The sequence below is a fragment of the Bombina bombina genome, chromosome 7, assembly GCF_027579735.1.
Source record: "Bombina bombina isolate aBomBom1 chromosome 7, aBomBom1.pri, whole genome shotgun sequence".
Taxonomy (NCBI): Eukaryota; Metazoa; Chordata; class Amphibia; order Anura; family Bombinatoridae; genus Bombina; species Bombina bombina.
Genome location: NC_069505.1, coordinates 576696699 through 576721460, shown reverse-complemented (window position 1 = coordinate 576721460; position 24762 = coordinate 576696699). Strand labels below are relative to the sequence as shown.

The 24762-nt window shown below is 36.6% G+C and overlaps 1 protein-coding gene across 2 annotated transcripts in view; it reads right to left on the bottom strand.

Annotated features, from left to right (window-relative positions):
- EGFL8 (EGF like domain multiple 8) overlaps positions 1 to 21796 on the bottom strand; it is a 65682-nt gene extending 43886 nt beyond the window's left edge. The window contains exons 1-5 of one of the 2 annotated variants that reach the window (XM_053689160.1): positions 21653 to 21796; positions 13966 to 14066; positions 4923 to 5042; positions 1879 to 1991; positions 119 to 214 (exon numbers count right to left, since the gene is read on the bottom strand). In XM_053689160.1, coding sequence (XP_053545135.1) covers positions 119 to 214; positions 1879 to 1991; positions 4923 to 5042; positions 13966 to 14036 — 400 coding nt within the window. In that variant the 5' untranslated portion in view covers positions 14037 to 14066; positions 21653 to 21796. Of the gene's footprint in view, positions 1 to 118; positions 215 to 1878; positions 1992 to 4922; positions 5043 to 13965; positions 14067 to 17083; positions 17134 to 21652 lie in introns of those variants that run through there. The other variant, XM_053689161.1, reaches the window with a different exon arrangement.
- Between the last annotated feature and the right edge of the window lie 2966 nt (positions 21797 to 24762).

The following is a 24762-nucleotide window of genomic DNA, read 5'->3' as shown; positions in this document are numbered from 1 at the left end:
TTGAGATAAAACAAATGTCTATTGTACAATTTGATTAAACCTTTTTCATATGTCACTTTTATTCACCCATCTATACTGATAACCCAACTCTTAGGGATCCATGATGATTTGTACTTACCTACATGGCAGTATCTACCTCCCCACCCGGTAGAACAACGACACATATTTGGCTTTATACAGGTTCCTCCATTCTGGCACGGCTTGTAACACACAGCTAGAGAGGTAGAGAAGAGAGGGTGAGGATGGGAAAGAAAATTAATTTCAAAGGGAACAAGATAAGACAAGGAAATTAAGTTTGGGGAAGATTATATAGAATAGAAATGTGCACAGACTTCCAAAAAGATTTGTTTATGATTTTTTTCTAAGGTTCAGTCTGGCCAAATTTAGTTCCTGCAAGTATTAATTTCACCCAAATATTGGATTTGTATTTGTTACCATTTTTCTAATGGGAACAGCAAATATATACAACTAATATTAACAAACAATATTTCATTATAGAACAATTCAAAGAACATATATTTTTATTTTAACAGAACATACAACTCACTGATTGAATTTGAATTAATGACTAGCTCACAGAGGCACATAAGTTACATAACTGTTCTAATAGTCAAAGTGATTGAAAATGGCTGAGTTTTTTCTAGTCTCCCACCTCCCTAAGATAGGTTATCAAGAGAACAAAGCAAATAAGATAATGGAAGTAAATTAGAAAGTTGTTTAAAATTGCATGTCCTATCTGAATCATGAAAGTTTAATTCTGACTTTATTTTAAAAATATATACAACCATGCTCAACACCTCAGATTTTGTTATATGTATATTTTGGTGTAAAAAATGGAAATAATTAAACTTTCATGCAATTTTTAAGCAATGTTTCAATTTACTTCAAATATCAAATTTAGCTTGTTGCCTTGACTAAAGATTAAAGAAGACGTTGGATATAAAAAGTTGAGCAAGCAAACCCTTGCACAGCCACGCCCCCTGCTATCGAATAAACATTAATGTGAATTCAGGAGTTGTCAATCACCCTAGACAGATCAGTCTGTAGGTATTTAAAGGGACATGAAACCAGTTTTTTATTTTTTATTGAGAAAGAGCATACAATTTTCTATTTACCATTATCTTATTTTCTTCATTCTTTTAGTATCCTTTGCTGAAAAAACATAAATAGGCAGGCTAAGGAGAAACAATAAACTACTGGGAGCTAGCTGCTGATTGGTGTCTGCACATAAATGTATCTTGCCATATGCTCACCAGAGGTATTCAGCTAGCTCCCAGTAAAGCATTGCTGCTCCTTCTAAATATTTTACCATGAGAAAGAAACAAATTAGATAATAGAAGTAATTTGGAAATTTGAAATAAAAAAATTGTCACTTTAACTGTGCCACTTAACGGGACAATGTACACCATTTTTCATATAACTGCATATAATAGACACTACTATAAAGAATATTACAGATACTGATCTAAATATCCAGAATAAAAGATCCCAGTTTAGCAGTTAATAAGGTTTGGCTGGGACACCCACTGAAGGGGGCAGGTAAAACAAAAGGAGAAGACAATCCCCCTCCCCTTCCCTGAATATGAAAAGACAGATTACATAAACAGGAGCCAGCAGGAGTCTGTAGACTTCAGTATACATCTGGCACTGTGGGGCTTGGTTAGGAGTCTGAAAATCAGCACAAAGTTATTTAATAATAAGCAAAACTATACATTGTTACAAAAACCCTTCCAGATGGGCTGTATAAATGGATTATCTACAAAATCTAGTGTACAATGTCCCTTTAAGAGGGTAGGAAGGATTAGTTTTATAACTTTATAAATGGAACCCTGTGCTTTAATATCTTCACACTTTCTAATCTATCCTGTCTCTTCTCACCTTCCTCACAAGCCTCTGAATTAGGATCCTTTTTCTTCCAACCCGGACAGCAAATTGATGTGACACGTGAAATTTCCCTCCTCACCTGTCTAGTTGACACTGTGTATACTGTCCTGAGCCAAGAGGGAAAAAAACTAATATTCATTTGAGAACAGATTCAACTTATTATCATAAAAGTACAAAGCAAAGGAAACTTCACAGGTATTTCCATGGATTTATTACAAATGTTCTGAATTTGGTGGCTTCACAAATCCTTTAATGATTCAGGAATTTCTGAGAAAAACGTGGCCAAAATACTGGAGAATTTTCAGTATTTTTGTTATCACTCCATTTAAACAGAAATAGAGCCTTGTTTTTATTTATTTACCTGTCCAACTATTTCTTTTTTTAAGTAGACAACCCAAGGTATTGATCTAAGCCGCATTTTGGTATATTTCATGGCACCATTTCATATGATTTCATACGATCATATAAAACTGTAATTATTTACATACTGCTTGTGCAATCATGGCACAAATGGTTGTAAAAGCTTCCATGGGATTCCCAGACATACATGGCTTTGACATTTTTTTGGTAATTAAAAGGCCACTATTTGCAGCTGTGCACAACAATTCTGAAATTCCTGGCAGTAAAGGTTAATTAGTAAACTGGTGAGGGTGAAAGTATTGTAATATGTGTTACCCTCCTGCCTCCCACCTTCCTGATCCTTCCCAAACAGCCCCCCCCCACTCTCACTAATCTGCCAGTATCCAGTTTAGACCTTTTTTAAATGATTTTTTTTTCTTTTTTTCCCTCCAGTGTACTGATTACTCCTCAAATGATCCCTCAAATGATCTCTCCCTAACTATTTTTTATGTAGCGTAAAGCCTCCCACTGGCAATAATGGAGATTTGTAAAAATCTGTAACCTTCAAGCACTGATCAAGCTCTGTTACCAGATAAAGGCAGATACTGTAAGCTCAGGATAACCGAGACTGCTAGGGCTTCCAGCATGTTGGACCTAGATCTATGTTATATATACACACACACACTAACAGCATACACACACTCACTCACATATATACACACACACACACACTAACAGCATACACACACTCACTCACATATACACATACATACACACACACACTAACAGCATACACTCACTCACATATACACACAGACTAACAGCATACACACACTCACTCACTCACTCACTCACTCACATATACACACACACTAACAGCATACACAATCACTCACATATACACACACACACACTAACAGCATACACACACTCACTAACAGCATACACATAATCACTCACATATACACACATACACTAACAGCATACACATAATCGCTCACATATACACACATACACTAACAGCATACACACACTCACTCACATATACACACACACACAATCACTCACATATACATACACACACTAACAGCATACACACAATCACTCACATATACACATACACTAACAGCATACACACACTCACTCACATATACACACATTAACAGCATACACACACTCACTCACATATACATACATACACACACTAACAGCATACACACACTCACTCACATATACACACATGCACACACACACTAACAACATACACTCACTCACTCACTCACTCACATATACACATACATACACACACTAACAGCATACACACACTAACTCACTCACATATACACACACACTAACAGCATACACACACACACTAACAGCATACACACACACTCACATACATACACACAAACTCACTAACAGCATACACACACTCACATATACACAAACTCACTAACAGCAAACACACACTCACATATACATACACACACACACACACACACACACAATAACACTAACAGCATACACACACTCACATATACACATACACACACACTAACAGCATACACACACTAACAGCATACACACACTCACATATACATAGACACACACACTAACAGCATACACACACTCACATACAGACACACACTAACAGCATACACACACTCACATATACACATACACACACAAACGCAAACATGCACACATACATACATGCATACACACACATAATAGATTTACATATAAAAAAACACTTGTGCGGACTTCTTTCTCTTGGTGTCTGTTGTTAAAACGTGTCTCCTTTTCACACTGGGGCTCAGGAGTGTGCACGTGCTTTGTGTCAGAAAGCAGTGTATATAGATATTTTATATAAGCAACCTGTAGAGGGAGATCTAGATACAACAGTTAGTGCTGAGTGACAGCAGGGAATGCCCACAGCTCTGGCTACACTTCCTACTACTGAGCACACACTCTGTATGTCTTTTATCCAAAGATAGAAGCATTCTCTGTTTGTTTATTAAAGGGACATAAAAGCTGAAGATTTTCTTCCATGATTCAGATAGAGAATACAATTTTAAACAAATTTCCAATTTATTTCTATTATCTAATTTGCTTTGTACTGTCGGTATCCTTTGTTGAAAAGATACCTAGGTAGGCTGAGGAGCTGGGAGCTAGCTGCTGATTGGTGGCTGCACATATTTGGCTTTTGTCATTGTCTTACCAATGTGTTCAGCTAGCTCCCAGTAGTGCATTGCTGTTCCTTCAATAAAGAATACCAAGTAAATGAAGCAAACATGATAATATCAGTACATTTGAAAGTTGATTTAAATTGTATACTGTGTCTGAATCTCAAAAGGAAAAGTTTGGATGTCCCTTTAAGCAATTCTTCTAGGTATACAATTTATTTTACCATAGAGTTGTACCATAGAGTTGTGGAAGTCATGGCACTACAGCTCCCTCTACAGGTTGCTTGTATAATATAACATTGTTACCCACATGTGCACGCTCCTAAAGCCTACATCAGTATCTATTCTTAAAAAAGGGCCAACTTATTACCCAATTATGTAAGAGATAAATTTGATCAAATAAGTTAGTTGGAAAGTTACTTTTTAATTATAGACTCAATTTGTATTTAGAATGTTTAATTTTTACTTTGATGTCCCTTTAAGCATTTTATTGGTCCTTTTTTTTTTTCTCACTTGTATCTGCTGCAGGTCCGTTGCCCCTCACATGTTGTCAAATACGGCTGGTACTTTGGTTGTACAAATGTCTCGTTATAAATGACAGGAATCTTCTCTACCTGTCTGGAACACACACCTCTACGAGAAAAAATAATGATGTTTTATATAAGCATAATAAATCACTTTAAAATGAGATTCTACTGTAAAAATGATAAGAAATCTATTTTTTTATTTTATGTATTAAACAAATTCCCTTCTTTTACTCTGTTTAGCAGAAGGTTTAAACATGTAGACAAAAAATGCATTCCTGGAACTCCCTCATTATGCTCAAAGTGAGGGCACGGCCTGTGATTGGAGCATACACACATATTCCTGCTTCTTATTGGCTGATCAGCTGCATCCTCATCTAGATTGGCGTATGAGCACAATGTATAGTTTTATAAGAATAAGTACACATTGTATAAGAAATAAATATGTTCAAATAAAAAAAATTAAATTAATTTGAAAAAATATTATTTAATGAATATTAAAAAGATATAGCAGTGCTTAAAATAGCTTAATAAAGTATGAAAATATATTATTTGGACAGTAAAATACAAATTTATATAGCTACTAAATATACTATAGCTTTAATTTATAGCATTTTTTATCCCATGTATTTATGCTAATAATGATTCAATATATAACACAAATATTTTTTTTAATACATTTTTTTACAAACAAAGTGCCAGATTACAAGAGGAGCTGTATTTTAGAACGAGGCTCTCATTGGAGCCTATGGTAGCACACTCTTATAAGCGCAATGCTTCAGTGCAAAGAAAACACGAAGGTCGCCTTCGTATTGCACCTAACTTATAATACAAGCCCTCATTAGTGTGCTCTGGTATTACAAAGTGGAGCGCAAATATCGATTTAGCGAAAGGGCCCTTAATGTCTATAAAACAATGGGAGCTGCCATGTTGTAACTTAGGTCACCTTCTCTGCTGTGGCCAATTAGGGACAGTTATAAATAGGTCACTAGAGTCTGCAGCCAATGGCAGTGGGGAATATAACAGTGTTCTGCATTTCCATTTCTAACAGGAACTGAAATGATCACAATGTCAGAATGGTATTACAGGATAAGGGGGCAAAATAAATAAATAAATGAAGTATATTGCAGAGGTTTTTTATATACAGTACTAGTACTAAAGCCCGTGTACACGGGCCATTTTTTGCAGTACAGCGGTCCCACCCCTTGCTCTCTCCCCCCTCTATTTTGCTCTTTCTTCCTCCCTCTCTTTTGCGTTCTCTCCCCCCTCCCTTTTGCTTTCTCTCCCCCCTCTCCTTTGCGCTCTCTCTCCTCTCTTTTGCTCTCTCTCTCCCCTCTTTTGCTCTCTCTCTCCCCTCTTTGGCTCTCTCCCCCCTTTCTTTTGCTCTCTCTCCCCCCTTTCTTTTGCTCTCTCTCCCCCCTCTTTCGTTCTCTCCCCCCCTCTTTGGCTCTCTCCCTCCCTCTTTGGCTCTCTCCCCCCCACCTCTTTGGCTCTCTCTCCCCCCTCTTTGACTCTCTCTCCCCCCTCTTTGGCTCTCTCCCCTCTTTTGCTCTCTCTCCTCTTTGGCTCTCTCTCCTCTTTGGCTCTCTTTCCTCTTTGGCTCTCTCTCTCCCCCCTCTTTGGCTCTCCCCCCCTTTGGCTCCCCCCCCATTGTCTCTCCCCCCCCCCTTTGGCTCTCCCCCCCCCCTTTGGCTCTCTCCCCCCCTTTGGCTCTCTCCCCCCCCTTTGGCTCTCTCCGCCCCCTCTTTGGCTCTCTCCCCCCCCCTCTTTGGCTCTCTCTCCCCCCTCTTTGGCTCTCTCTCCTCTTTGGCTCTCTCTCCTCTTTGGCTCTCTTTCCTCTTTGGCTCTCTCTCTCCCCCCCCCCTTTGGCTCCCCCCCCTTTGGCTCTCTCCGCCCCCCTTTTGGCTCTCTCCCCCCCTCTTTGGCCCTTCTCCCCCCCCTCTTTGGCCCTTCTCCCCCCCCTCTTTGGCCCTTCACCCCCCCCCCTCTTTGGCCCTTCTCCCCCCCTCTTTGGCCCTTCTCCCCCCCCCTCTTTGGCCCTTCTCCCCCCCCTCTTTGGCCCTTCTCCCACCCCCCTCTTTGGCCCTTCCCACCCGACCACGCCCCTCTCAGCGCCGGCCAGCGACCACGCCCCTCACGACGCCCGACCACGCCCCTTGCAATGCTCTGTCACGCCCCTCACAACGCCTGATCACGCCCCTCGCGACGCCCGGTCACGCCCCCATCGCGACGCTCCTGTCGGCCACGCTCCCTGACACTCCGCTTCAGCCTTTCTCTGTGCTGAGTGTCAGGATCCAAACGGCCAGGTATGTTTGTCACGTGCAGTCTCTACTGCGCATGACTGCATCTGGCAAACATACTTGGCCATTTATTATATAGGATATCCTTTTATATTACGATATCAAAGTTTTTAATGTCCCTTTAATAAAATATAGGAGTTTCAGTGTATCATAATATCAAGCTCATGTAGGTAAATATGCAGCAATATATGTGCCTTTGAATCTATATTCAGATTATAAACAGTCATTATTATGGGAGCAATCTTAGTCCAAAATACACTTTCATGATTTTAAACAACTTTCCAATTTACTTTTATCACCAATTTTGCTTTGTTCTCTTGGTATTCTTAGCTGAAAGCTAAACCTAGGTAGGCTCATATGCTAATTTCTTAGACCTTGAAGGCCGCCTCTAATCTGAATGCATTTTGACAGTTTTTCACCTCTATAGGGCGTTAGTTCATGTGTGTCATTTCGATAACATTGTGCTCATGCACGTGGAGTTACTTATGAGAGGGCACTGATTGGCTAAAATGCAAGTCTGTGAAAAGAACTGAGATAAGTGGGCAGTCTGCAGAGGTTTAGATACAAGGTAATCACAGAGGTACAAAGTGGTTATGCAAAACTGGGGAATGGGTAATAAAGCGATTATCTATCTTTTTAAACCACAACAATTCTGGTGTTGACGGTCCCTTTAATAAAATGTATTTCACATACTAAGCAGCATTTGCAAATAATTAGTTGGATTCTACATTTGAAACAAGTAACAAATTGCTTGTGTGTCTGTATGAAGCAATTTCAAGTAAAGTTAAAGCTTCCACTTCTGAACCTATGTATTCTATGTATTCCTTTTACCATGAGTTGCTACAAATGCATCTTGCAAATAAAAGGAGAATATTAGTTATTCCTACTCATGAATTCAATACAATATAAATACTTATAGTGAGACCCGCACATATAAATGTGGCTATCTGCCCAATGGATGCATATTAAAGGGACACTAAACCCACATTTTTTTCTTTCATGATTCAGAGAGAGCATGAAATTGTAAGCAACTTTCTAATTTACTCCTATAATCAATTTTTCTTTGCTCTCTTGCAATCTTTATTTAAAAAGCAGAAATTTAAAGCTTAGCAGCCGGCCCATTTTAGGTCCAGCACCATGGATAGCGCTTGCTTATTGGTGGCTGACATATACCCACCAATAAGCAAGCATAACCCAGGTTCTGTACCAAAAATGGGCCGTCTCCTATGCCTTACATTCCTGCTTTTTAAATAAAGATAGCAAGAGAACGAAGAAAAATTGATAATAGGAATAAATTAGAAAGTTTCATAAAATTGCACACTCTATCTGAATCATAAAATAATTTTTTTGGGTTTAGTGTCCCTTTAATAAGAGATGTAACTACAAGTAAACTGTGTAATGTGTTTAAAGGGACACTAAACACAATTTTAGAGCATGCAATTTTAAGCAACTTTCTAATTTACACCTATTATCAATTTTTCTTCGTTCTCTTGCTATCTTTATTTAAAAAGAAGGCATGTAAAGCTTAGGAGTCAGCCCATTTTTGGTTCAGTACCTGGGTTATGTTTGCTTATTGGTGGCATTATGTAGCACTAAATAGCAAGAAATAGTTCTGTCATCTAGTGCTCTTAGAAATGGATAGCATTTTTGTAAAACTGTTGTCATATAGTGCTCCAGAAATGGGCCGGCTCCCAAGCATACGTCCATGCTTTTCAACAAAAGATACCAAGTGAACAAAGACAAATTGATAATATAAGTAAAGTGGAAACTTGCATTATCTGAATCATGAAAGAAACATGTTGGGTCTCATATCCCTTTAAACACATGTATTGTTCAAATGGATGCGATAAATGACCACACACTGCGGCCTGGTGTATCACTGGTGTATATGAATAATAGTAAGGAGCATTAAATCTGTTGTTAAATCAATAATATGGCTGCGGATAGGGACTTGCATGAATTATAATCAAATTGCTCGAATAAACTCACATGGCTACAGTAAATGGCCACGCAACTTCAGACTGGACTCCCCCACCACTCAACTCTGCTAGACTTTGGCTTTTTGTGTTACAAGTTGAAAGTAATCAGTTTTCAATTTGGAATATCGTGACCGCGTTAACATATTGCCCCATAAACTTCAATGGAGCACGAAAAGTTGCACAATCCTGATAGCATTTTCTCCAGTGTGCTAACCCGACATTCCAATGTTCTTCACATAGAAGAATATGTTCTATTTTCACATTTTTATTAGTGTTATTATGAGTGTAACTTTTGCATGTGTTTTAAAAGTGTTTTGTAACACTTTTTTGTTTCGTGAAACAGTTAACCAGAGCAATGAGGTCGGTCTATCCCGACGCACTCAGTTGCGTTCAAGTGATCGTCTTTACTTTCAATTGTTATTTGAGAGCTACATCCAATGTGAGCAAACAACCATCATAAACCCCTTATTGCTCGCACATAAATGTATGCGCCACGCATAATTTGGCCCAACATCAGCAGACAAGGGAGGAGCAGTTGCAATTATGAACATTGACGACTACTTCAGGGAGACAAACAGACAACTTTTGGATAAAAATGAATACAGGGAACTCCCATCAGACCCCAATGTATATTACAAAAATGTTCTGAGAAAAATTATTACAAATTTACCAAAACACATCCAAGAACCACGCATCACACTAATACCGGATTCCCCATCTCCAGGCAATTTTTAGAAGCTCCCAAAGATACACAAACCAGGTAATCCTGTCCTTCGTATAATCTCTGGCATCGACACATTTACATATTGAGGCCCCTAGTGAATGCTACAAAAAGCTTCCTACAGGACACCACTGACTTTCTCAATAAACTCAACACCATAAATAATAAACTCACTTCTGCTCACTATGGTTTTCAATGCCCTCTATACAATCATTCCCCATGAAGATGGTTTATCAGCCTGTAAGAAATTTGTCTCTATAAGGGAGGATAGAGATAATATTCCAAACTCCACTATACTACACCTGCAGAATTCCTCCTCAAACATAACAACTTGTGTTTTATTGGAAAACAATTCCTACAAACCATGGGAACTCTGTAGGAACATGTATGGCACACCATCATGACAATCTTTTTAAGGCTAATTTCTCAATCAACAACATATAAAACCCTTGTTATATCTCTGCTACCTTGATAACATTTTCCCTATTCGGACTGAAGTAGAAATGGCACTAAAGCAGTTTCACAAAGAATATAATAATTTTCACCTCACCATAAATCTCACACTGGAACACTCCACCAAATGTGTCAATTTCCTAGATGCCACTGTTAATATCAGAAGTCACTATCACAACTACAATATACAAGAAACCAACAGAGCTCTACAAATATTTTCATAGTTCCAGCTTCTAACCCAGCCACATAAAGAAATCAGTTATATACAGTATAGTCAAGCTGTTCAATACCACCGAGAGAACAAGAGACCAACATCAGTCCTCGGTCGGTGACTCCATGATCTAACAAGGACATTCAGCACGAAAAACAGATAGAGAAATTGAGCGTGCCATAACAATCTTTTGAAATATATAGAGAAAAAACAGACCACCAGAGTCCCTCTGGTTATTACTTACAACAAAGCAACAACACCACTCAGACAAATTAATAAGGATCAGAAACTCAGGAACATATTCACTAAACCACCAATCTTATCATACAAGCAACCAGCTAACCGACACAGACTACTCATCAAGAACAGACTGAATAATGAACAAACAGACACTACTGGCACTAAACCCTTAACACAACACATCGGTAAGCAAACCACACAGCACATCAAAAGCCATCACTCATAAAAGTATCATATCCCTTTAAATTCAGGAATGTAATATATCTAATTCAGTGCAAAAAGTGCCGTCAATTGCAATATATAGGTGAAACAACCACCACACTAAAGGATGATTTATCACAGACACTGCATATACCACCCAGATACAGGAACCCCAGTGGGTAAATATTTCTCACATCCTGGGCACTAATGTAAAGGATTTAAAAGTATTAATCTTAAAGGGAAATTTTAAAAATATCGTTGATCGAAGAACATAGGAATTAAAATATATAATTATTTTACCTACAGACATTTTGGCCTGAAACAAGACTCTGGCTTCATGACACACTATGGGGAAGTGTAAATAAATAAAACATCTTAGACATCCAGTCTGATGTTTTCACACTTTCATCCCTTACATTATGGGAATCTATAAATGACATTATGTTAATCCAATTACTGGGACACTTCATTTTTTTGTTGTTTTTTTTTGTTTTAAATCTATATGCAAGATATATAAGCCTCTCTTTTTTTCAGACAACTTTTACATCTCAATAGGAGACCTGTGAGGTCTTGAAAGCTTATGTCCCTTTGGTCCATCAAAGGGACAGTCACGCCAAAATTAAACTTTCATGATTCAGATAGGGCATGCAATTTTAAAAAAAACTTTCCAATTTACTTGTATCATCAAATTTCCTTTGTTCTCTTTGTTCTTATTCTCTGTTGAAAGCTAAAGAGAAGTAGGTTCATATGCTAATTTCGAAACCCTTGAAGGCCGCCTCTTATCTCAGTGCATTTTGACAGTTTTTCACAGCTAAACAGTACAAGTCTGTCAAAAGAACTGAAATAAGGGGGCAGCTTAGAGAGACTTAGATACAAGGTAATCACAGAGGTAAAAAGTATATCAATATAACAGTGTTGGTTATGCAAAACTGGGGAATGAGTAATAAAGAGATTATCTTTTTATACAATAAACATTCTGGAGTAGACTATCCCTTTAAAAGGCATCACAATCTATTAAAGGAACGTTCTCTGTGGAACCAATACAGCAACAACTCTTTCTCTGTTAGGTGGGTAGTGTGCACATAATTGGAGAACTACACTGTTCTGAAAATTGTGCTGACCTCTAGGGGTCTTACAAACATATAACATTCTTTCAGAGCTACTGCCAAATTGTGCTGCAGACATGTGAACGCTCCTGAGCTTATGCCCCTGCTTTTTAATAAGGGATACCAAGAGAACAAAGACATTTTCATAATAGAAGTAAATTGGAAAGTTGTTTACAATTACATGCTCTATCTGATCTATGACAGTATCATATTTAATTTGCTATTCCTTCATTCATTCATTCATTCATTTTATGTTATTCATTGTAGTGATAACTTTAAAATAAAACATTTTTGCAAAAAAAATATTCTGTAATAAAAAATAGCTTGAATAGTAAGTGAAATGCATTTGAGATATAACTTTTATATAGCCACTTTCTTACATTTAATACTATCCTTTTTATAATATGAATTAGATGATACATGCCTGATCAATGACTGATAAATAAAAAATAGGCGTCTGATAGATGATAAATGATAGATAGATGATAGATGACAGATAGATTATAGATAATAGATGACTGATAGATGAAAGATGATAGATAATAGATAACTGATAGATAGATAATAGATGATTGATTGATGACTGATAGATGACTGATAGATAATAGATGATTGATTGATGACTGATAGATGACTGATAGATAATAAATGACTGATGACTGCTGATAGATGATAGATGACTGATAGATGATAGATAACTGATAGATGACTGATAGATGATATATGACTGATATATGATATATGACTGATAGATAATAGATGACTGATAGATGACTGATAGACAATATATGACTGATAGATGATAGATGACTGATAGATAACTGATAGATGATAGATGACTGATAGATAATAGATGACTGATAGTTGACTGATAGATAATAGATGACTGATGACTGATAGATAATAGATGACTGATGACTGATAGATAATATATGACTGATAGATGATAAATGACTGATAGATCATAGATGACTGATAGATCATAGATGACTGATAGATCATAGATGACTGATAGATCATAGATGACTGATAGATGACGAATAAATTATAGATGACTGATAGATGATATATAACTGATAGATGACTGATTGATGATAGATGACTGATAGATAATTGATACATGATAGATGACTGATAGATAATAGATGACTGATAGATAGATGACTGATAGATAATAGATGACTGGTATATGACTCATAGACAATAGATAACTGATAGATGATAGATGACTGATAGATGACTGATAGATGATAAATAGAATAGGTAATAGATCACTGATTAATGACAGATAGATGATAGATGACTGCTAAATTATATATGACTGATAGATGACTGATAGATAATAAATGACTGATAGATGACAGATGATATCATAGATGATAAATAGAATAGATCATAGATCACTGATAGATGATAGATGACTGATAAATAATTGATGACTGATAGATGACTGCTGATGGTAGATGATAGATGATAGATGACTGCTGATGGTAGATGATAGATGATAGATGACTGCTGATGGTAGATGATAGATAGATGACTGATAGATGATTGATGACTGATAGATGACTGCTGATGGTAGATGATATATAGATGACTGATAGATGATTGATTGATGATAGTTGATAGATATAGATGATAGATGACTGATGATAAAAGACTGGTAGGTTATTGATATATGATAGCAGATAGATAGATAATAGATAGATAATACATGACAGATAGATAGATAAATAAATAAGTCGGTAGCTACAATTTTTTATCAATGTAAGTTTTATCTGTGGTTAATATTAATAGATACAAATATAACTAATCGCTCACCTGTTTTCCATTTGTCCTGTGCTCTGTGATATTACACTGATTATAAGGACCACCAGGGTCCAGGAAGACATTATGCAAAAGAAGATGTAATTCCCCTGCAACTGAGTTTATAACAAAAATGTTACAGACATAGATGTAGACAAAGCAATACACAAACACAGTCACACAGGACTCAATTACAAAAAATAATAAAGAGTCAAATAAATATACATATATCAGAAACATGAATATACAGTACAAATACACAAACGTACACAGAGACTTGTGCCCAAACTGATGCGCTCTACCACAATGACACATTAAAATGAAGACTCATGAGACTCACCATACATGGTATGTGCGCTTAAAAGGTTAATTAGATGTAATAATGTATTCAAAGCAAATATTAGCCTGATATATAATATGTAGATGTTAAATTATATTAGTCATTTAAATATTGAAGAAGTGTAAAGGTTTAGTTTTTATGAAGAACTTTATTTTATATAATGCAATAGACACCACCATGTTGAAACCTAGATGTTCCCCTTTTCTATCCTTTCTGCTGCAGACAATTAAGAACAGTTATAAATCAGGCAATAAAAGAGATTGTGCAAAAATGGCTGTGTGGAATATAGGATTGTTAAAATAGCTATCTGACACGGTTTTCACACAGACTGGTTCAAATATAGAAATTAAGTTGAATTGAGAAAAACATTAATTTCTTAGAGGCAAATTACAGGAATAGGGGACAAGATAAACAATGAAAGTGTAGTGCAAAGTTTTTTTTATACTACACATAATAAAATATTTTTAATTACAATCCTATGTTGTTAATTGAATTGTCCCTTTAAATGTCCACATGGGTTTTTATATGTGGGGGAGATATCCCAGAAAATAAAGGAAAAAAACTCAAAATGACACATGTACAAGAACCTTCAGATTTCAAGAAATCAGTTTAATCAATTATGCTTTTTGGTAATTGATAAGGCGTATAAGAAACGAAGAGAAGGGGCTAGGTATAAAGCTCTTCTGTGTAAGGAAGTACACACATACACACACAAACATACACATGCATACACGCGCACACACCCATATACACACATTGACACACACATGCACACACACTCACAAACTGACATTGACTTGACCATGCACAACAACACACATACTGACAAACCCTACACTACAATACGTACAGCTTGACACAAACACACACAACAACTTAGAAAAACACAACATCATAAAACAGCATTTATAAACATTTATATGAAAAGTAGACGTAAATATAAAAAGAAACAAATTGTTTTACACTTATTTTTAGGAGACACAAACACGACAAACAGGTATTAGAGAGGGGTTTTTATCGAGTGGGCGTGTAGGATCTGTATCCCTCAGCTGTATGAGGTGGAACTATTTGGAAAAGCAGGTTAAGGGGTAATTATAAACTTTACTATTTTCTGGGCGCAAAACACTAACCATTGGGCAACATTTCAAGGGGGTTTTCACTTTATATTCCTATAATTATTTTTGTTTAATTGCCCTCTACTCTTGATCTGTGTATAGCACAGGGCACACAAATCAGGCCGTACCTTATGAATTCAGCTGGTGCCTTTAAGGTTTAGGGGGGCTGCAGTAATGAATGGGAATAACCCCCCCCATCCCTATAATTGTCACTGAGCAGATCCTGTGAGTATTTGCCCACCACTGGTTTTACAAAACCAACAAAGTACAATACTAATGACTTCACATGTGCAAAAAAATAGGTGATTCAGCTCTTCCTTAGACGACCTTAGAGACTTCTAATATATGTCTGTTAATATTAATCCACTGTTAGAGCTATTGTAAAGAATAACTCACATGAACATATAGAGAAATAATTACACAGTTATACAAAGTCACACAGACACAGTACACTGCATGCTAGCAAACACACGGGCACACAAATATTAACTAATATGTAATATATTTATACATAGAGATGAACCCTAAGTTAAATACATACATTATACTTATAGACACACAATTACACTCAGACACTCACACTAACATAGGCATATGTAAAATACACACATCCAAAATATTCATTTTCAAACAATCATATATTCACAGACACACATACAAACTTACATTTAGACACACCTACAGTAACAGTAACCTTAGAATAGTTACACATAAAATTCACACACACATACACACACACACAAACACACACACACATATACATACACACACAGTCACTCACAGAAATGCCCACATAAACTTACAAACATATTCATAGACACATACATAAACTAACAGCATACACACAAGAGACACGCAAACACACAAACATTCAAATACCAAATTTTACACAGACATAAAAACACACTAGGCTACACCTATAAACACAAAACAAACTATATTACACACACAAACACTCTATATTATACATAAACACAAGCAAATGTTACTACAAAATCACATACACATAGACAAACACAATATATGCACACAACTACACACACACTATATTGTGCAAGACACACAAACACACTATATTATACATACACAGACACACAAACCTACACCTAGACACATAAAAACACTAATTTACACATAGACAAACACACCATATTGCACACAGATACACAAACACAATAATTTACACATAAACACCCAAACACTATATTATACACAATTATACAAACACTATTATAGACACCCAGACACACCATATTATACACAGATACACAAACACACTTACTTACACAGGCACACACTATATTCCACATATACAGACAAACACACTAACTTACACACAGACACATAGGCACACTAAAATAGACACACACTATATGACACATGCACAAACACACTAACTTACACAGACATACTTATTATATTACACATATGTAGACACACTAAATAACACACAGACACACAAACACACACTGTTTTACACAGACACACAAACACACTAACTTTCACAAGCACACTGTATTACACACACAGACACACTAACTTACACACAGATAAACACACTAACTTAAACACACACACCATATTGCACATAGATACACAAACACACTAACTTACAGATACCCACATGCACACAAACTTACAGAAAGAAAAACACACATCTATTGAGGCTCAGACTCACTGTGACAGCTAAGAATGTCCCTCCAGATACCCAGACTGAATATGAGCAGTGTCCCATACAGGACACAGAGAGTGACTGGGAAGGAGAGCACGCCCCTAATGATACCACTGCTCTCTACTGTACCACAAGTTCTCACCAAGGGTTCTGCTACAGCACAACAATTCTCTACTGCAGAGCAACACTACAACACATATCTACATACTTCTGTGCATAATTCATACAATATAGCAGTTCTTTATTTTGATAATCAACAGAACTGTGATTCTTTTCTGTCCAAATACCCATATACTTTATAGCTACAACTACAACTCTCCATTTCACAACCAAACCACAATACCTGTAAAGAAGATCTCAGCTCCCATCAACTATAGCTACACTACACCACATTATCACTGATAAAGACAACAATATGTTTGAACTAGGACTATGCTACACCACAATCTCAGTCAACAGATATTTACCATAGACTATTCAATAACACCACTATACCATGAGATACACTACTACACCACAGCTCCATCTCCTCACTACATCACAGCAACGTAATCTCACACTACAACACTTGGTTTTGACCTTCACCATATAACTCTATTCTGAATTTTAACACCACCACAGAATACCCTACTACAGTGTCTCTCCACCACAGTCCTCAAATACCCCCAAAAGGCCAGGTTTTCATTATAGCTGAACCAGTGCACAGGTGAAGTAATCCGCTGGTCAGTATAAATAAACTGCAAAACAAGCCTGCTACACTCACTAACAACATTCTAATACATCCCGGTATTGCACTCTATACCTTGTATACACACCTCTCTACTACACCATAACATTCCACACTACACCCCTATTGTCCTCTGCCACTATACCACAGTATCATCCCTGCTACACTCACTATCAACATTCTAATACATCCCGGTATTGCACTCTATACCTTGTATATACACCTCTCTACTACACCATAACATTCCACACTACACACCTATTGTCCTCTGCCACTATACCACAGTGTCATCCCTGCTACACTCTGTACCTTGTATATACACCTCTCTACTACACCATAACATTCCACACTACACACCTATTGTCCTCTGCCACTATACCACAGTATCATCCCTGCTACACTCACTATCAACATTCTAATACATCCCGGTATTGCACTCTATACCTTGTATATACACCTCTCTACTACACCATAACATTCCACACTACACACCTATTGTCCTCTGCCACTATACCACAGTGTCATCCCTGCTACACTCTGTACCTTGTATATACACCTCTCTACTACACCATAACATTCCACACTACACACCTATTGTCCTCTGCCACTATACCACAGTATCATCCCTGCTACACTCACTAACAACATTCTAAGACATCCCGATATTGCACTCTATACCTTGTATATACACCTCTCTACTACACCATAACATTACACACTACACACCTATTGTCCTCTGCCACTATACACAGTATCATCCCTGCTACACTCTGTACCTTGTATATACACCTCTCTACTACCCCATAAAATTACACACTACACCCCTATTGTCCTCTGCCACTATACCACAGTATCATCCCTGCTACACTATGTTCATTCACTGTTACATTTTAAAGGGATGGGAAACCCACAACATTAATTTTGTGATTCAGACAGAGCGTACAATTTAAAAAAAATGTATTCTAACTTCTATTATAAAATTTGCTTTGTTCTCATGATATTCTTTGTTGAAGAGATACCTAGGTAGGTGTTTGGAGCACTAAATGGCAGGAAATAGCGCTGTCGTCTAGTGTTCTTACAAATGGATAATATTCTTGCAAAACTGCTGCCATATAGTGCTCTAGACACATGCACGCTCATGAGCTTATGACCCTGCTTTTTAACAAAGGTTAGCAGATAATTTGATAATAGAAGTAAATTGGAAAGTTATAAAATTATGTGCTCTATCTGAATCATGAAAGTTAAGTTTTGACATTTAAGTAATCAGCAGCTTCTGAGCCTACCTAGGTATGATTTTCAACAAAAGATACAAAGAGAACAAACCAAATTAGATAATAGAAATAAATTGGAAAGTTATTTAAAATGGCATGCTTTATATCTGCACCATTTGTGTTGTATGCCCCTTTATCTGGTAAAGAAGCACAAACCTTTAAAAGTCTAACTCAAAAAATTAGGTTTATTCAGCACACAGGCATTAGTTTTTCATTTTAGTGAATCAACATAATTATAGCACAGGATGCTGAGACGTAAACACTTTAAGTACATCAGAGGTTTCCTCTTCAGAGTTATATGATCAAAAAACATCTAATGTTAACAGCTACAAAAAGAATTATGTCCTGCTAAACAATCCATTTCTGTCACCTGATTATCTGGACACGTATTTTAGATAAAACAAATAATATATTATACAAATTTGCTGCCAGTAGTGCTGCAGTCACGTACCTAGGTTTCTCTTCAACAAAGAATACCATGAGAACAAAGCACATTTGATAATAGAAGTAAATTGGAAACTCTTTAAACTGTTTGCGCTGTCTGAATCATCAGTTTCATGTCCTCGTGTCTCTTTAAGCGTTCTATATATATTAAGAACAAAACTTTTGTTAAACATTATATTCCAGATTACGAGTGGCGTGCAAACGTTTGCACCTGAGTGATAAGGGGTATATTGCAAGGGTTTGCACTACTCAAGCTTACCGCTGGTATCACAAATTGAAAGTAAACGCGATTGATTGAGCGCAATCGCAGTGGGATGTTGACTACAATGGGGGAATACGTGAACGCGCATGCAATATTCTAACTTTGGCTTTTTGTGCTTGTTGGGTTAGCGCAAGAGCGAAAACAGTTTACATCAACTCGTAATACGAGTGCATCCCAAAAAGCGCAAAAAGCTTACTTCTAGCACAATTAACGATTGAGCGGAAGCGTTCATTTGCGCTTCACTCGTAATATGGCCCTTTATAGGAAATTCAATATCAATTTTGTGTCCCTTTAAAAAGACATAAAAGTTTATAATTTGCTACTTTAGCTTTTTTTTTATTTAACCTGCAGAACTCACCATCTTTTATGCGCCCCACTGGCTGATCTCAGAGTGAACTAATTTACTGAATTTTAAGAACACTTTTATTTGCTAACATGATTGACAGGCAAGTATATACATAAAGTATACACTCTGTGACTGTATAGGCTCTGAGATTGAAACCAGGCATGTGCACAAGGGACCAATAACAGAGGGGTAAAAGCAGTTTTTTTATTATCATATTGTAAAGCTAGGTAAAATTCTATACTGGTAACATACAGCATCGACATACTATTGGCATTCATGTCCCTTTAAATAGGATGGTTAAATATTTATTTAGGGAATACAATTATATATACTTGTTCTAAATTAAAATATTTTCATTGCATTCATACAATTGTTGTTTAAAATGAATATTGCAAATAGCAAAGCAATTTTGATAATATAAGTAAAATGGAAAATTGTTTAAAATCACATGCTCTTAAAGGGACAGTCTAGTCAAAATGAAACTTTCATGATTCAGATAGGGCATGCGATTTTAAACAACTTTCCAATTTACGTTTATCATCAAATTTACGTTGTTCTCTTGGTATTCTTTGTTGAAAGCTAAACATAGGTAGGCTCATATACTAATTTCTAAGCCCTTGAAGGCCGGCTCTTATCTCAGTGCATTTTGACAATTTTTCACAGCTAGACAGCGCTAGTTTGTGTGTGCCATATAGAGAACATTGTGCTCACTCCTGTGGAGTTACTTAAGAGTCACTACTGATTGGCTAATGTAAGTCTGTCAAAAGCACTGAAATAAGGAGGCAGTTTGACGAGGTTTAGATACAAGGTAATCACAAAGGTAAAAAGTATATTAATATAGCCATGTTGGCTGTGCAAAACTGGTGAATGGGTAATAAAGGGATTATCTATCTTTTAAAACAATAAACATTCTGAAGTAAACTTTCCATTTAATCATGAATGTTTATTTTTGACTATATTGTCCCTTTAACTTTAAAAATATATATATAATACACATCCAAATGAGGTTAATTTGATGTTTCATTAAAAAAAAACACATTTATCTATCTATTTAATCTATCTCTCTATTTATCATCTATTTATTTATCTATCTATCTATCTATCTATCTATCTATTTGTCTGCTGAAGGGGCAACCCCCAAAATCACTAATAAATTAGGAAGTTTATTTCATAAGACTGGAGAGAGCTGTCTATGGACTTTGTATGTAAATATATATATGCATATATATCCAGAAGAGATAGATAAGGGTAAAATCTAGATTCCAACATGGCAGTGCCCAAAGCTTTATACAAACTAAAATACTTTATAGAAGTTCAATTTTTACATATACAGTATTTAAACAAATTATATATATATACATTTTTAAAATACATCTACATTCTCATGCAAATCTATGTTTTAAATACATCATTATATCATTACTTTTTCTAAAACCAAATAGTTAAATACAACACCCCATCTTTAGTGCCCATCAATATTCAGAAAACAACTGAATACCCCCCAGAAGACAACTGATACACTTACCCAGTTACTGCAGATGTGTCCAGAAACCCTGCCCTGTGTCCATTATAGATCAGCCGAAATAACAGTTTTACAATTGAGTGTTGCTGCAGCTAATACAGATCTCTGTAACTTCCTAACCAGTGACCAGAGCCCCTCTCCCTTCTCTAGAAACACTTCCCTTTTCCTGCTCTTCAAAGCCTTGTACTTGCTGCCGGATCTGAAGGCTAAAAAAAGGGGAAAGTGCTTATCTGTGCAACATTTTGTTACTCCAGTTATCTGCCCATATAGAAATGTAAAAATAGTGCTTGTTTTTTATTGTGTTAGAAAACACTGAGAAACAGTTGACGAAAAGCTATCTATCTATATATCTATCTATCTATCTATCTATCTATCTATCTATCTATCTATAATCTATCTATATATCTATCTTATCTTATTCTATCTATCTATCTATCTATCTATCTATCTATCTATCTATCTATCTATCTATCTATCTATCTATCTATCTATCTATCTATCTATCTATCTATCTATCTATCTATCTCTTCCTCTCTCTCTCTCTCTCTCTCTCTCTCTCTCTCTCTCTCTATCTATCTATCTATCTATCATCTCTCTTCCTTTCTATTTATCTATTATCTATTTCTTCATCTATCTTGATCTATCTATCTATCTCTCTGTCTGTTTATCTACCTATCTATTTATCTATTATCTATTTATCCATCTCTCTTCCTCTCTCTCTCTCTCTCTCTCTCTCTCTCTCTCTCTCTCTCTCTCTCTCTCTCTCTCTCTCTCTCTCTCTCTCTCTCTTTGTCTATCTATTATCTATCTATTATCTATCTATTTATCTTCCTTTCTCTCTCTCTCTCTCTCTCTCTCTCTCTCTCTCTCTCTCTCATCTCCATCCCTCTCTATTTATCTATTATCTATCTATCTTATGCTATCTATCTATCTATCATCTATCTATCTATCATCTATCAATCATCTATCTATCGATCTATCTATCATTTCTATATCTATTTATCTGTGTTACCAATCCCACCTGTATCTGTATGTCTATAATTGTCTCCCATCATTTTATATGTCTGTCTCTATCTGTCATTCTATCTACAGAACGTCCCTTTTATCCATACAACTCAGGTACAATGACATTTTTTTTTTTTACATTTCTGTCTCACTTGTTAACAAGCTGGTGCTCACATTGTTTTTCTTGACCTTTAATGTAAAGGACTTATTGTTCCCGGCTTCCTTCCTCTCTCGCTCCACGACTTCTCCGCCTCCCCTCCCGCTTCACTATAGCTCCCTCTCCTCTAACTAAAATCTGCAAAGAAAATAAACATTAGAACCATTTCAAATGGTCATGTTATTAATGCAAGGGATTTGCATTCCAGAGGCACACTTCTTGAAATGCCTTTTGAGCATGTTTATCTTATCTTCTCTGCTGCTGCCAATTAAGGGCAGATGTAAAAATGATTGTGTGACCAAAAAAAACTGTAAGAAAATGGCTACAGAAATTATTTTTTAGTGTTAGATTATTATAAGTATTAGGACTTTAATAGAATATTTTCAAAGATAACCCCAGGGTCCATAAGTGACGGACTGGGTAGTTCTGCCAAAAGGGTCCTTCCTGTACCTGGAACTTGTAGCTATACAGCGAAGAAAGTGATTATAGCAAGAGCCCACCCTAATAACGAGACAAGACCAGTATTAAGGTGAAACATGAACAGACTTTATTGAGAAAACCACACAACTTATCTTGATAAGAGCCTTATCTGAGCCCACCTTTCCCGCCCCTCCAGACAGGCTGGCGCCTCCATAGGAGCCATAGTCATATAGAGACCCCCACAGTATCTAGGTCACGGTTTCGGGGTGACCCCGGGGGATTGGCTGTCCTTCCAAGGTGTCGTTGGCTCTATCCACAGATATGTGGTTTCCTAATTTTTTTTTTTTTTTCTTTTTTCAAAATCTTTTTATTGAGAATCCATAATACTGAATACAGAGAAAAAAAAAAAGTACAGTTTCAATAGCAGATGACAGTTGTCTGACAATTTTTGTAAATCATACACGTACATGAATACACATCTGATATCAAAAGCACTTGAGGAAAAAAAGAAAAAAAAAGAAAAAAAACTAAAAGAACATACATTACGGATTCTCATTTTAACTTGTTATAAACTTGTTTTTAACTATAACCCAGATGTCTCAGCGCCTGTAGCAATATCTTTATTAGCTTGCCTCGGTGATTAAGTAGTATCTGTACCAAAGTATTTAGTAAACCAACATTAACTATGAACTGCAGTGTAATTAGCCTCCGGTGTTGTCAAAAGGGGGGGGTCTAAAGTTTTCTATCTTTAATATATTGTTCCCATGTGTGTTGCACATCAATAAATTGCTCCCTACAGCCGGACAAGTAGGAACCGTATTCCTCCATTTCTATCATATCCGTGACCTTATTTTGCCAAAGTTTTATAGAGACCACTTCAGTTGATCTCCAATTTAGAGCTATCAGAACTTTTGCGCTGTTTATCAAAATCTTTAATAGAGGTCTAAAGTGAGCTTGAGGAAGTTTAATGGATTTATTTAGCAGCCAGACTAGAGGGTCTAAGGGGAGAAGGGTCTGGAAGATATATTCTATCTCACTGATTATATTGCGCCATAGCGTGTTGATCTGAGAGCACCACCACCACATATGGCTCATATTACTTCCTACATGCCCGCATCGCCAGCAGCAATTATTAGACTTTGGGTACAATTTATGCAACCGCTTAGGGGTAAGGTACCAACCATGCAATATTTTATAATTTATTTCCTTAATGGATGCTGATGTGGAGGCGGATTTGGTATTATAAAAGATGTTAGTTGCAGTCTGGGGAGTAATAATTATCCCTAGTTCTCTCTCCCACATTTCAATTGAACGTGGTAGATTTCCCGGGGGGGGTTGGATGATAATGTTATAGATATGTGAGAGACTGTGTTTAATTGGGGGAGTGGAAGTATATAGTTTTTCCAAGTTTGTTAGTGAACGTGTCATGTTTGCATAATGTGGGTGGGTTGTGATATAATGGTGTGCTCTCCTATAAGAAAACCAGTTTGCAGCCCAATCATGACCCATATCTATCAGCTTCTCTTGGGTA